The 13,859-nt window shown below is 38.2% G+C and overlaps 1 protein-coding gene across 3 annotated transcripts in view; it reads left to right on the top strand.

Annotated features, from left to right (window-relative positions):
- Positions 1–13,859, top strand: part of Tspan12 (tetraspanin 12) — a 102,368-nt gene that overhangs the window by 28,760 nt on the left and 59,749 nt on the right. For all 3 annotated transcript variants that reach the window (XM_029561507.1, XM_008828885.3, XM_029561506.1), the window contains exons 3-4: positions 386–524; positions 13,676–13,758. In XM_029561507.1, coding sequence (XP_029417367.1) covers positions 459–524; positions 13,676–13,758 — 149 coding nt within the window. In that variant the 5' untranslated portion in view covers positions 386–458. The remainder of the gene's footprint in view (positions 1–385; positions 525–13,675; positions 13,759–13,859) is intronic.

Below are 13,859 nucleotides of genomic sequence, written 5' to 3' on the forward strand. Positions count from 1 at the left end.
GGGGTGGGGGCGCCTGTGAAGTCTCGGGAGGCTCAAATGCTTTATAACCTTTAGGACAGTTGGGCTCTGAGCGGTCCCTCAGGAGGGAGCAAAGGAAAATCTCATTAAAACACAGAGGGCCTCGCCGCAGGTCCCCTGGGAACCAGTTTTTCTGTCTTCATTCATCCGGAGAGTCAGTTCTTTTCTCTTCCCAGCAGGTGTTATCTGAAGACATGTTAGAACTTTGAGTTTTGTTCCCTTTTTGACTCTAACAAATGAGTTTTGATGAGAAGTCTCGATTGAACTAGGCTTCGAGATCCAGGAGACCCAACTCAGGGACGGCAAAGGCGGGATGGGGCTGGCTGCGAGGTGGTGAGAAGTCTTCTTGCTGTCCCCGCCCCCGCAGATCGCGGCTGCTTTGCCTTGACCTACGGTAGGATGTGTTGAAAGGATGGGGCTGGTCGCTCCGGAGGCTCACCATGGCCAGAGAAGATTCCGTGAAGTGCTTGCGTTGCTTGCTCTACGCCCTCAATCTGCTCTTTTGGGTAAGTCCAATAGTTCCACTACCCCAACAGGTGGGGACGGCTGGACCCGGTTTCTGCAGTCACCAGATAAGGCGCCAAACGGCATGGCTCAGCATAATTAAATGACATGGGATCACACCCACTGTTTTTCAGAGAACTAAAATTTGGCCTTCTTAGAGTGCCTTTGATCTAGATCAATTTCCATTTGTAATTAAAAAAAAAATCCGCTCCTGGATACAAGTGCCAGTAAAATTAGACATGAGGCTAATCTAAGGATATAAATAAATGCACGTGTTTGTACTGGTAGATAAGAGAATATGACATACTACTCGAGGAGCCTCTTGTTTGCAGGAATTTTAGATAACTGTGAAAGCCATATATATTTTCTTTACGTCATCATAGCTTATAAAAATTGGTTGGACCAAGCAGTCTTAGTATGTCTTTGGAGGAACTCATTCTTAGCCATCCTATCAAAAGTTTGAATAGATTTTTTTTAAGAAATTCCATGCAGTCTAAAAGGTGGTTTTCATCTAACTGTTTCTGAACTGGCAATGTTTAAAGGATTTTATGCATGCTTTTGGAAAATCCCACAGCTGACTAAGGAAATAAAATACATAAAATTTAACAAGTGCATGGAAATCTTTATATTCTATGAATTAATGACTTTATGCTTTATATATATGCATATATTTTCATCAAGTGTTATTGTGTTACTTATAATACTTAGGAAAATATAAACATTAAAACTTTGACTATGACATCAGGAGTCTGTCTTGCTTAAGCAAGTTCCTTTTCCCACCTTTGTGTTCTGTCAATAATTTATATTCAATATTTCCTGCTAGAAAATTTGATGTTCTTTGACCCATTCACTGGCATTGACCAGCCATATTTCCAACGGTTGTCACACCTGGTCTTGAAAGGATGACATTTGTTAAACTGCTTCTTTCCAGTTGGCACCATTCTAAGATGAAAAATTAAGTCTTCCTTCAATAAGTAATCTGAACAACATCTAAAAATTACAGCTTTCTTATATCACTATGAGAAATTGAGCATTGAATAGCTGCATTCACCATTTGGAAATGTAAAACCACTAATTGATCTTGTTGTAGATTTTAAATTCTAAAAAGTTACATTTTAAACGGGTTATTGAATTACTTTGCCATCAGTTATCCAGACTTTGAATTCTTTTTCTTCTAAAATATATAGTTATTTGTATTTGCTTTTATATGCTTACGTTGTACTTTTTAATTATAGATTAATTGCATTTCATCACTAAAGAGACTTTAATGGATGGATTGGTTGAACTTCCTTTCTTTGTGAATCAGGAAATTTAAAAGCAAATTAAAAGGCATGTCAAAGGTCAGCTATTCCAGCTGTGGTAGTGCTAGGGAAGGACACTCAGTTCTTTTGCCCCAAGGTGGTGCCTTTAACAAGTGGCCTTTACTAGCTTTTGAATCTTACTTGCCATTAATAAGATTTTTTGTTTTGTTTTGTTGTTCACTAAAAAATGAAGCAGGCATGGGAGAATTTCTTAATAATTTCTTTTTATTGGGGAAAAGCATCCAAATCTTTCTGCAAAAGTATTACTCTTCTGAAAGATGAAATTTGCTTAAAAATACATCTTAAACATGTTCAGTGTTCTTTGTCACCAGATGCTGTAAAATGTTATTCGTTTATTGTTATCGTGACCTTAAGGTTCCAACTTTGTGAAAGTGTGTTTGTTCTGATTTGTGTTTAGTTATATTGTCACCCTCTTTTTCCAGTTCTCCTCTTCCTGCCTCTTCCTCTCCAGTATCACCTTTCCTCAATAATCCAGATTAACTACCTAATATGCTTCTATATTTTAATTTGTTTTTTACAGAAATAATATTTACTCATAGTTGTTCACACGTACCTATTCACATTAATGTCCATCCATGATTTTTCACTTCGCTATTTTTGTAATTAGGCAAATCATAGGAGTAGGATTGCATCACAAAATACATGTGATGACCACAGCAGTGATAAAAAAAAGTAGCTAACACCCCAAGCAAAAGTATGAAATAGCTCACATATGTAAGTTATGTGTTTTCCAGGCACAGTTCATGTCTCAGTTTTTCAGTTTTAAAACAGGCAAAATAGTTCTTATAATTTTAGAGCCGTTGTGAACATCTGGAACAGCGAGTGACACATAGTGCTGTCTGTTTAGAGGTAGTCTGGCTAGTTGCTATGCTATTGATAATGCCCCTCAAGGAGATGACCAGGAGGTGGACTGCTGCTATTGGTGGTGGTCATAGTTATATTTTTAAAATATTTTATTTATTATCTTATGTGTATGAGTGTATTGCCTGCATGTATGCGAGTGCACCCATGTCGTGCAATGCCGCAGAGGTCAGAAGAGGGCTTTGGAGTCCCCTGGAACTGGAATTAAGGACGATGCGTAGCTGCCATGTGGGTGCTGGAAATCGAACCTGGGTCCTCTGCAAGAGCAGTCAGTGCTCTTAATCTCTGAACCATCTCTCCACCCCAATATATTTATTACTGTTGTGATCAGTACTGCTATTACTGCTGCCACTTCTACAATTCTTTTGATTCAGTAACTTCGTTTTGGATTTCTATTGCTTAAAAATAAACACACAAGCTGTGTGTGATGGTATGGACTTTAATCCCAGCACTCAAGAAGAAGAGTCAGGGGGATCTCTGTGAGCTCAAGGCAAGCCTGGTCTACATAGCAAGTTCCAGGCCAGTTGGTGCTACAGGGAGACCCAGACTCAAAAATAAATAAATTAATAAACAAACTAATATATCCCATTATCTGTACAAAGTATTTGTTGCCACTGTGCTTTTTAATTTTTGCCAATCTGAAAAGTTTAAGGTGTTAAGTTGCTGTTACTTGATTTTGGACCTTTCCTAATACCAGGAAGGATGAACACCATAATAAATATTCACATACATTTTTGATGTATACCATATCATCTTACATTTATACTCATTGCCTATATTGAGGTTTGCTCTCTTGTTTGTTGATTTCCTCTGCTATACACAGTAGTTAAACATACTGGTATGCATTCTTTTTAATATATTTTTCTATAGACTTGTATGCATTCTTTCGTAACACCAACATTTCTTGTTTTGGTTATGGTTTCTCTTTCCATATAGACTTTAATATTTTAAAATTGATTTTGTATTATGTGTGTGGGGTCATGCCTGTGTCATGACTTATAGGTGGTGGTCAGAGGACAGCTTTATGGAATTGGTTCTCTTGTTCCACCTCTGTGTGGATTCCAGGGATTGAATTCAAGTCATCAGGCTTGTGAAGCAAGCACTTTACTGGCTGAGCCATCTTATCGGTCCTGAGATATTTTTCCAAACAATTATCTACTGGGTTAGGTACGGTGCTTCATGCTTATAATCTCAATAATGAGGAGAACTGACATAGGAGGATTTCTGTGAGTGCAAGGCCAGCCTGGGCTACATAGAGTTCTAGGCCATCCCTTGGCTACAGAATGAGACTTTGTCTCATAGAACAAACAAAAATTGACAGAGGTTTTTGTTAGACTTGTATGAAGTAATTATTCTAACTTTGGGGAAATTGGCCATATCTTTTACAGATAAAGAGATGTCTTCATCTCTTCTTTCGTCACCAGCTCAGAGTAGCTTTCATCCCTGTGCTGTGCATGCTCCAGGGTATCCATAAACTGCTCTCATATTCTCATCACAGCCCGGTTTAAAAGAGTTTGCTTTCTCCTTCCTTTTTTAGATAAAGAAACCGGTGCTTGGACAAGTTCAGTAACTTGCTAGCAAGCAGCAAAACCAGAATTCAAAGTCCAGTTGTGTTTATTTACCCATACGTAGCAAAGTTACACGGTTGGGAACAGTGGTGAATGTATTTGCAGTGGAGAAGTCAAGTAAACATCCTCAGCAGGGAAGGATTAGTTGTCCACCTGTTCATTTCACATCCTCCAGGGCTGGTCTCTCAGTCCTCAGAGTGCACGAGCATCACCTGGACTTGCTGCTAAGTTGCAGACTCAGTTTTCCTGTGTTCCTCAGTCTGGCATGGGAACTAGAGTGAGTATGTTTTATTTGTGTGTGTGTGTGTGTGTGTGTGTGTGTGTGTGTGAGAGAGAGAGTGAGTATGTTTTATTTGTGTGTGTGTGTGTGTGTGAGAGAGAGAGAGAGAGAGAGAGAGAGAGAGAGAGAGAGTTGGAATCAATCTCAGGACCTTGTACATGCCAAGCAAGTACTATGCCAGTGAGCTATATCACTGGGCTTCTCTGTGATATTATTGGTCTGAGTCATTTCCTTGTCATCAGTACACAAGGCTTAGTGCTGTGCTGACTTTTAGTTCTCATTGGAATTACAGGCAGGACAAGCTAATGTGACATCTACATCCCACTTCCTAAATCCAACTTCACATCCTGACTTCAGAGAGGATTGTTCCTCTCATTCATTTGCAGGATTGACAAATCTTCCCTTGCTGCTCGTGGTGGTCAAAACTGGAAACTTTTACTCTTCTTGTACATTTAAATATTGTGTTGGTACTCAATCCCTTTTTGAGATTTTTAGGGAATAGAAGAATAAATTTTAATTGGGAAAATGTAGAGAGCCCGTACAATTGTGTTCTGGGAATTGAAAAGTAAATAGAAAAATCTTTAAGTAAAATTATAGACCTTAAGTATTTAACTTTTGTAAGTAGGAGACATTGGCATGTTTAAGAGGAAACAATCCACAGCACACTTAGATTGCAGTGCTCTGCGTTCTCCTCATTGCTAAGGAGCTGTCACCCTGATGTACCGCCAGCTGAGAATGACCTTCATGTTATAAAGAAGCATGACCCTGGGGGTGGGGGCAGTAGATAGAGACTGGTTTCTAGTATGTCATGAGTATTGAGCATTGCTTTGGGGAACAGCATGCAGATGATGCAGGTGCTCCTGGTCACTCCTTTGAGACAGTGATCCTAACTGTTCATGATAAAGGAACACTGAGGATGCCTTTACTTCAGATGTGTCATACTTTCACTGCTGAAAACTTTCCTCTGTCTTAAGAAGACTTCTGTAGCTTTTTAAATGTATGTTTTAATTGAATGTTTGTGCCTTTCATACAAAACATCTTAATCATCTTTATACTCCCTTCCCCCTTGGGCAACCTCCTACACTTCCACTGGATTTCATGCATTTTGTCATATATGTTAAGGCATGTTGAGTCAAGTTAGTGTACTGAGATGGCCCTCAGTGCAAGTTTATCCACTGAGATCTAGTTGGCTTATCTAGAGTCTCTCTCTTAAAGATCAGCTCTCCCTCACCCAGTAGTAATCAGCTGCCAGTAGTTCTTTGGTTGAAGTTGGGGCTTGCATCCCTTTCCCCAGTGTTATGCTAGGTTTTTGTCTGACTGAGTTTTTTGATGAATGTTCTTTTTAGAGGATATGAATCTGCTCTTCTAAAGAGGAGTGAGTATAAATTTTGGAAAATTCTAGAAATTGGTGAACATATTTTGCCAAATGTGTATTTGTTTATAATTTTTTAAAACAAGACCATCCTATCTGTTGTGTTTAGCTCCCATTTTCACCATTATTTGCAAGCCATTGGTGCTTACTAGCCATTTTGAAAGCTACTAGGAGTAGAGAGGAATTACTCCAATTAAATATGAGAAGAAATTTAGAAAGCATAAAAGATGAACAAGAAATCCCATTCATGATTTGGGGAAAGAGGAGATAGATGAGCAGCAATAGGTGTATAGTTTTCTGTTACTTTACTTATAGCATACAGTTTTAATAGTGTATATGTATATTTAGTTTATAGTTAAAATTTTTGTTACTATCATATTCTGTTTCTTCTCTATCATCTGCAGTGAGCTTTAGCTGTGCTTTCATCCCACATATGCCTTAAAAAGGTAAACTCCTGGTAAGTGGGAGTTTGTATTCCAGGGAAATTTATTTGATCTTATTAAAATACTTCTTAAACTGATGCCCCCAAGTTTCTACTATGAATGGCATTCAAGTTCCCTTCTAATTCTTCTAAGAAGTGGTGGAAAACAGTCCAATCTTTGAGCTCTCCTAAAATAAATTTTCATCATGAAAACTTTATTGAAAGTCAGGATGAGGGTGATATTTTAAAAATACATTATGTGCCAGCTGACACAGACTTGAGCTACTGCAGGCCTCAGAGTACTTTTGGGAAGTAGGTGCCAGATTCTCTGGAGCCCACTGATTCCTGCTGGAGATGGGACATTGGACCCTCAATCATCCCACCGACTCCACTCAAAGAATGACCCTAAGTTGGACATTAGAGGAATGGAGCTGACTGACCAGAAACCGCAGTGTAGAAAGAAGCATTTTACCTTTCATTTCCCTGTAGTGCTATACTGGAACTACGTTCGTTATCTTGGAACAAGGGCGATTTTTGAGAGTTAAGATGATATCAATCTACTAATTGTGCTAGAACATCAGAGACATAAAGTGAATCTTTCCTGGTCAGGGAAGAAAGAATGGTCCCTTCAGAGATGATCTCTGAAGTATTTTCTCAACCTTTTTTGGCCATCTTTAACATTGACTACTCTTTCAGTGCTTTGGGAAAGCGCTTTGCTTGCTCTCTATTTTGCTGTCATCCACTCATCTCAGAGGAGGAGGTGGGGGTGTCATGAGGGCAGGCAACTTCACCCTCCAAACCAGCAAGAATTTATCTTATATTTCTATTTCAATGAATGACAAATCACTTTTAAAGAAGAAGAACTCGTCAGTTTATGCATTTTTCAAGATGAGTAACTAGAGCTTCTAAAAGTCTGAGCTCTTTGTCCAAGTTCTCTTTGTGGACACAGAAGTATAACTGCAATCTAGATCTCTTTGACATTCTGCTCCTTGCTAACAGAAAAATTGGGTAGGTGGTTATAGACATCTTTCATCTTTGAAGAGAAACTGTTGGTGCCACTGCCATCTTCTGTGAGACTCTATGTGATTTATGTAGACAGTGGAGTGATTTAAAAGGATTGCTCCGTAACACTGCTTAGAAAATGTGGGTATGTACACAGTTCTGATCTACAAAACAATGTGATTTAGCATCTTTCTTCCTATAATTAGATTCAGGAGAAACTAGACCATGTTTACAATAGAGCAAACTTCATGTTTCTAAATATTTGTTGAGAGCTAGCATTTATTAATCATTTCACAAGACAGAATGTAGTAATGTCCAGCGAAGTAATATATTAAATGTGCCTCTATGAAATAATGCCTCTGTTATTTCCTATGTATTTCCTTGAAGTCAGATAGTATGTGACAGTACTGCAGAAAATGTAAGCAGCTATAAAAATTGTTTATAGATATGACGAATACCATACTCATAACAATGTGGTCATCATGAATGAGGGCTGAAGAGATATGTCTGTGATTTGATACATCTATACGGAATTCATAAGTTGAAATATCATTACATACTTCATAAATATATACAGTTAGTAAAGAGAGGTAATGAAAGTCTAATAAGGCAAATAAAACTTAATTTGGAAAATTGGCAAGCTATACCATCATTAGGAGTATGAGTTGTTCAAGTTATATTTCTAGATACTGTAATGTCAGGGTCACTCACTGAAGCAATTCAGTCTCAGTTTAGTTTCTTGGTATAACCATGTTCTATATTTGTCTCTACTATTACCATTTTCTTAATCCCAGTGAGTAAAACCACCCTTAAAGAATGAAATTGTTTTCAGGCATTTAAGCCATTCATTCTCAGAGTTGCTTGTGGGATAAGGCTTTATGTTGATATTTATTTTTACTAGTGTTTTATGCATAACCCCAATGTTTGGTAGCCTGCTGTTAGGGGAAAGTCATGAGACAGAGCAGTACGCAACCTTGCAGCTTGAAGCATACCTACTCAGTGTTATAACCTGCAATGTAAATTGTTATGTTGGCATTTGACCAGCGTCTCCCAGCAGAAAAATTCCAGTGATGGGGTGCTTAGTTCTTGTTAAAATATTTGATTTTATTAAAGATCTATAATACCCACTCTGTTTAGAAAGTAGAAACCATTTCCATTTAATTTAATTCTTTTCTTATTCACTCACCTAACGTGTATTAGGCCCACTACTGAATAGTGAGTACTGAGTAAAATAGGAAACAAGATAAAGATTCCCCCAGGTCTGTACAGAGTGCATTCAGCATACTGTGGGTAAAGAGGGAGACTGGAGACAATCTTTCCCCTCTGACTGGTGTTTGGGCTGGTGTCCAAGGAGAAGTAGAGGTTACTTTGCTCCTGAAGACAGGAAGGCTAGGGCAGGGTGACATTCCCAGCAAAGGCAGCTGCATAAGCAAAGACATTGAGGCCTTGGTTGGTGTGTGTGGTGCCCTTTGCAAAGACTTATGTCCTTGTCCAAGTGTGGGAAGGAGCTGACAGGAAACAGGATTGAAGAAATAGATTAAAGGATGACTGAGAAGGCCTTGTGTGACCTGCTTAAGTGTTTAAACTTTATTCTCCAGGAGGGAGTTGAGGGAAAGGAAGTAAGAGCTGGGAAGCAGCCCCAGGGACAGCTAGGAGCTGAAGCGCTTGATCTTGTTCTGTGGAGGTGGAATCTGAGCTGGAGAGATCTATTCTTTACATGATTGTTATGATCTGGCAAGAGAGGATGGGGTCCTGAACTCACCAGAAGCATCAGGAAAGGGGGAGGAATTTGCTAGACGCCTCTCAGGAACCATGCAAAGGATTCAAAACTAATTAAATGTCCGGCAAGGAAGAGGGAGAGGCTCGGGCTGTTTGCCAAGTTGCCAGTGTGTGTGATTGAAGGGTTCATTATTCCACTTTCTGGGCCTGGTAACGCAGTGGGGCGCATTCAGACTTCAAGAAGTATAGATCTGAGTTCAGTTTTAGATATTCTGAGACTAAGAGTGGCCATCGCTGTCCAGTGAACTCTGTGTTATGTCCACATGGTAGACTTTCACATATCTGATTTAGGAATAGTCTAGACTCATGTTGAGAATGATTAAGAGAAGCCCTTAGGTCAAAAGTGGCTTGTGATCATAGTAGGTAATGTATTGGGGTCCTTTTCCATCCTGAGAATTTTCTATGAAGAATTTATTTTTTATGACCATTTATAAATTTCTTGTTGAATTTTTGTGTACTTCATAAAGAAAATCATCTTTATACTTCCTTCCCCTTTGGCACCATTCCATACCACCTCACCCCCACTGGAGTTCATATATTCTGTCATTTGTGTTAAGTCCTATCATGTAAAGTTAGTGTCCCCAGATGTCTTTTAATGCAGGTTCATCTACTAGGATCTAGTCAGCCTATCTAGAGTCCCTCCCTTTAAGAAGACCAGTTCTTCCTCACCCAGCAGTAATCAGCTGCCAATAATTCTTTGTCTAAGATTGAGTCCTGCTCTTTCCAGAGTTCTGTGCTGGGTTTTGTCTGCCCAAGTTTGCATGCTTGGGTCTTGTGCTTGCTGACACCATTGCTGTAGGTTTGTATGAGAAGAGTCCCGGGTGCTTGTAGGACTATTTCCATATGGCCATGCAACTCCTCCCTGACCTATTTAAAGAGAAAAAACAGACTAAGAGTAAAGATTAAATGACATACCCAAATTCATCAGGCTGAAAAGGTACAGAACTGGGATTCTTAGATGGAGTTCAAAGTTTAATGGTTTCCCATTGCTGCTGTGGTCAACACCTTACACTTTCAGGTGACTCCTGAGGCTGTTACCTGACCTCTGCCTGTTTGTGCATTCTCACCAGGAACATATCACACTGCTTTCTACTCTGGGACCTTTGCCCTTTTTTCTGACTGGAATGTTCTTTTTAACCTCTCTTTTCCTAATTAACTTGACATTACTCTTCAGATCTCAGATGTCTTAGAGAAGTTCCTTTGACCCTGTGGATTAGGGCAGGCCTTCCAAAAGGAGTTGTTAAAGTAATTTGTGCTCTTTTTTCCCAGCACTTAGTACGGTTTGCAGTTACATATTTATATCTCTGTTGAGTTTATAAGTGTGTGTCCTCATCCCTTAGTTATTGGCATCGTGGAGATAATGTCAGTTTCTTCTTGCTAGTGTTTCTAGCACATAACATAATACCTGGCCAAGATCAATACATATTTTTTTCCAATGGAATAATGACTTCAAAATCAAGGCTTTATTCATTCTACCATTAAAGAAATGTCTTAAAATATATAATTCAGGAGAATTTATTTTTTGCTGTAAGTGAAAGAACTGTATATAGTGACAACCACTATGAACAGATTATTCACAATGAAGATTCAGAGTTGTAATGTTGAAAATTGACTTTAAGAAACTCAAGGATGAGTTGGATGGGGTTGGGGGGTGGATATATTCAAAATACATGTATTCATGTATGAAATTCTCAAAAATAAATAGATGAGTTAATAAATAAATTGAAAAAAATAATGGAGGAAACTAATATCAGTTATTACTTGGAAGAATAATAAAAGATAGTTATTTATAATTACAAAATAATTCAAAATAATAAAATATTCTTTTTCTGTGGCACTTACAAGATAAAGACCCACATGTAGCCAAATAGAGGCAGGATGAGAGGTATAGAGTAAGTATTTGAAAACAAGTGAATGATGGTGGGTTCATTCATTGATTTCCCAGCAGAGAGTGTTCTTCTTGGCCAGGAGGATGTGGAGTTCCCTTGGAGCCTCTATCTAAAAAGCCTATTTCATGGCCAATGTCTGAGTCTGCACAAACTTAGCCTCATTGTAGATATCCATCCTGTTGGCATTAAGGCTAAATCAGTGAAGTAACAGATTTTCATCAAGATACTAGAAATGTTAAAAATTAGGTGAAGTGGAATTTCTTATACTTTATACTGTGTTTAAGAAATAAAAGAAACATTAATGTCCCCAGATGTCCCTCAGTGCAAGTTCATCCATTGAGGTCTTGTTAGCCTATCTAGAGTCTGTCCCTTTAAGAATCATTAAAAAAAATCAGTTAAAATGGGAAAACCTTCTGATCTTAGGAGTCACTTTGCACTTTTTAGAAAAGCTTCCCAGGAAGAATCATTCCTAACATATTTTAGAGAGTTGTTTTCTTAAACTTTCTAGTTAAAAAAATTAAAACATGTATCAGATTGAAAAGACATTATAATTAACCCCCATTTACTCATTCCTCAGTGTCAACTGTTATCGGTGCCCCCTGCTCATTCCTCAACTAGCCCCTCCCTAAGGTCTTCGCTATTATACCTTATCTCACTTGTTATATTCCATATGCAACCCCAAGTATGTCCTAGAAGACAAGAAATCTTTAAAAATGAACCGAATCTGTACTCATACCTAAAATAATAGTTAGTTTCTTAGTATTTTCAGACGTCTAATCAATGTTAAAATTTCTCCAGTTGTCTCAAAATGTTTCTTTGTAGTCGATTTGTTTGAATTGGGTTCCAAAGTAGGTCAACATATTCTACTCACTGGGCAATCTCTTAAATTCCTTTTAATCTTTAACAGGATTTCTCTCCTTTGTTTTGTTTATTTTTCAATGTCCCTTTTCTTTTTAAAAAATTTATTTATTATTTTTTATTTTATGTGCATGAGTGTTTTGCCTGCATGTGTGTAAATGGATCTGTGTAGTGCAATGCCCGTGTAAGTCAGAAGAGAGTGTCAGATCCCCTGGAACCAGAGTTATGGATAATTGTTAGCCACCATGTGGGTGCAGGGAATTGAACCCAAGTCCTCTGCAGTAACAGCAAATGTTCTTCACCATGAGCCGTCTCTCCAGCTGCCCCCCACCCCATTTTCTTTTCTTTTTTTAAATTTTATGTGTATGAGTGTCTTGCCTGCAGGTGTGTATAAATGCACAATGTGCATGCAGTGCCAATGGAGGCCAGAAGAGGATGTCTGATCCACTGGAACTGAAGTTACAGTTGGTTGTTATCTGCCATGTGACTGTTGGGAACCTAACCCAGGTCCTCTGCAAGAGCAGTCAGTGCTCTTAACTGCTGTGCCATCTCTCCAGTTCCTCAATGTCCAGTTTTTAAATTGAAGAAAAAAGTTTGTTTTGTGAAATAATCTCATATTCTTGATTTTATTTATTGTATTGCCGAGGTAGTATTTAAATCTATACCTTGTATTTCCTTCTCATAATTGATAGAGTTGAGGGCTTAATTAGGTTTAAGTTTGACTTTTTGGTAAAACACTTCATATGTATTTCTGGGATCACAGATTGCTTCAAATTGGGAGACATACAGCATCTGATTATCTCTTTTATTGAACTAAGATTGGTCGGTTGGGTGTGGTGTCTATATCTGATCTCTCCATTCTACCTATCTCCCTCAGCCTTTCAGGCTGCAGGATCCTCAGCCCTGCCAGCACATTGGAATATCTGGGAAGCTGTTTCAATTAAGATGCTCAGCCCCAACCCCGAGAATTGATCCATTGTGAGCTCAGGAAGTTTGAGTCCTAGGTGGTTCTAATGTACAGACAAGGTCGAGGACCTCCAAGCTGCTATGCTTGGCTGGCATTGAGGAACTGTTTGTATAGACCTGTTGTTCAGGAGAGGTTCTTAAATGGAGGTACTGCAGTATAAAGACTGTGCAAGACTGTGCGTAGTATTAGAAACCCTTCTGTTAAAACATCCTCCCAGTCTTTGGTTCTGCTTTTAATGTGTATAGAGAAAGTAGAAATAGCATAAATAGTAGATTTATCTTTATTGGTTTCTGAGTAATGATGAGTGTCCTTCATGCTATAATGATTAACAGTGTTTTTGAGCCTATTGATGTCTCAAACTATCACCTTATTACTATCACTTCAATGTTCATGTTGTTTGGATCTCAGCCGATAGAAGCATTTCTTAGCTCTGGTGACTTTTCTCACAATATTTAATTGCTTAAAAGTAAAATTTAATTGATTCAATGTACTTAAAAAAATAAGGATGGTGTATTTTAGGTTCAACTTATACATTTGATAATTGAGTTGTGTTTTAGTTTCTACAACATAGGAAATTTTTGCACTGAACTTGAAATCACCCATTTAAGAGTTTACTTATTTGTATCCTATTTTCTGACATATTTAATGGTGATGTATGATACTAAATTGGCTGGCAGATATTTGCAGTAACAGTAAAATTCGATAGGTAGCCCACAGTAATTAGAAAAATATATAAAACTTATGTTACAAACATTCTTCATGTAAGGTTGTTAAACCTTCAGTTAATATTGCATAAATCTCTGCTCACCAGTTTGTGTTTTTCTTTCTTTTTAGTTAATGTCCATCAGTGTCTTGGCAGTTTCTGCTTGGATGAGGGACTACCTGAATAATGTTCTGACTTTAACTGCAGAAACAAGGTAGGCTTTATAACTGCCTATTAAATTATTTCATCTAATCTCCTCAGATCCTGCTTTTTGACTACCTTTGCTGTGAACTGTTTATTTATTAGGTGGTGCAT

The sequence above is a fragment of the Nannospalax galili genome, unplaced genomic scaffold (assembly GCF_000622305.1).
Source record: "Nannospalax galili isolate Female #2095 unplaced genomic scaffold, S.galili_v1.0 scaffold413, whole genome shotgun sequence".
NCBI lineage: Eukaryota > Metazoa > Chordata > Mammalia > Rodentia > Spalacidae > Nannospalax > Nannospalax galili.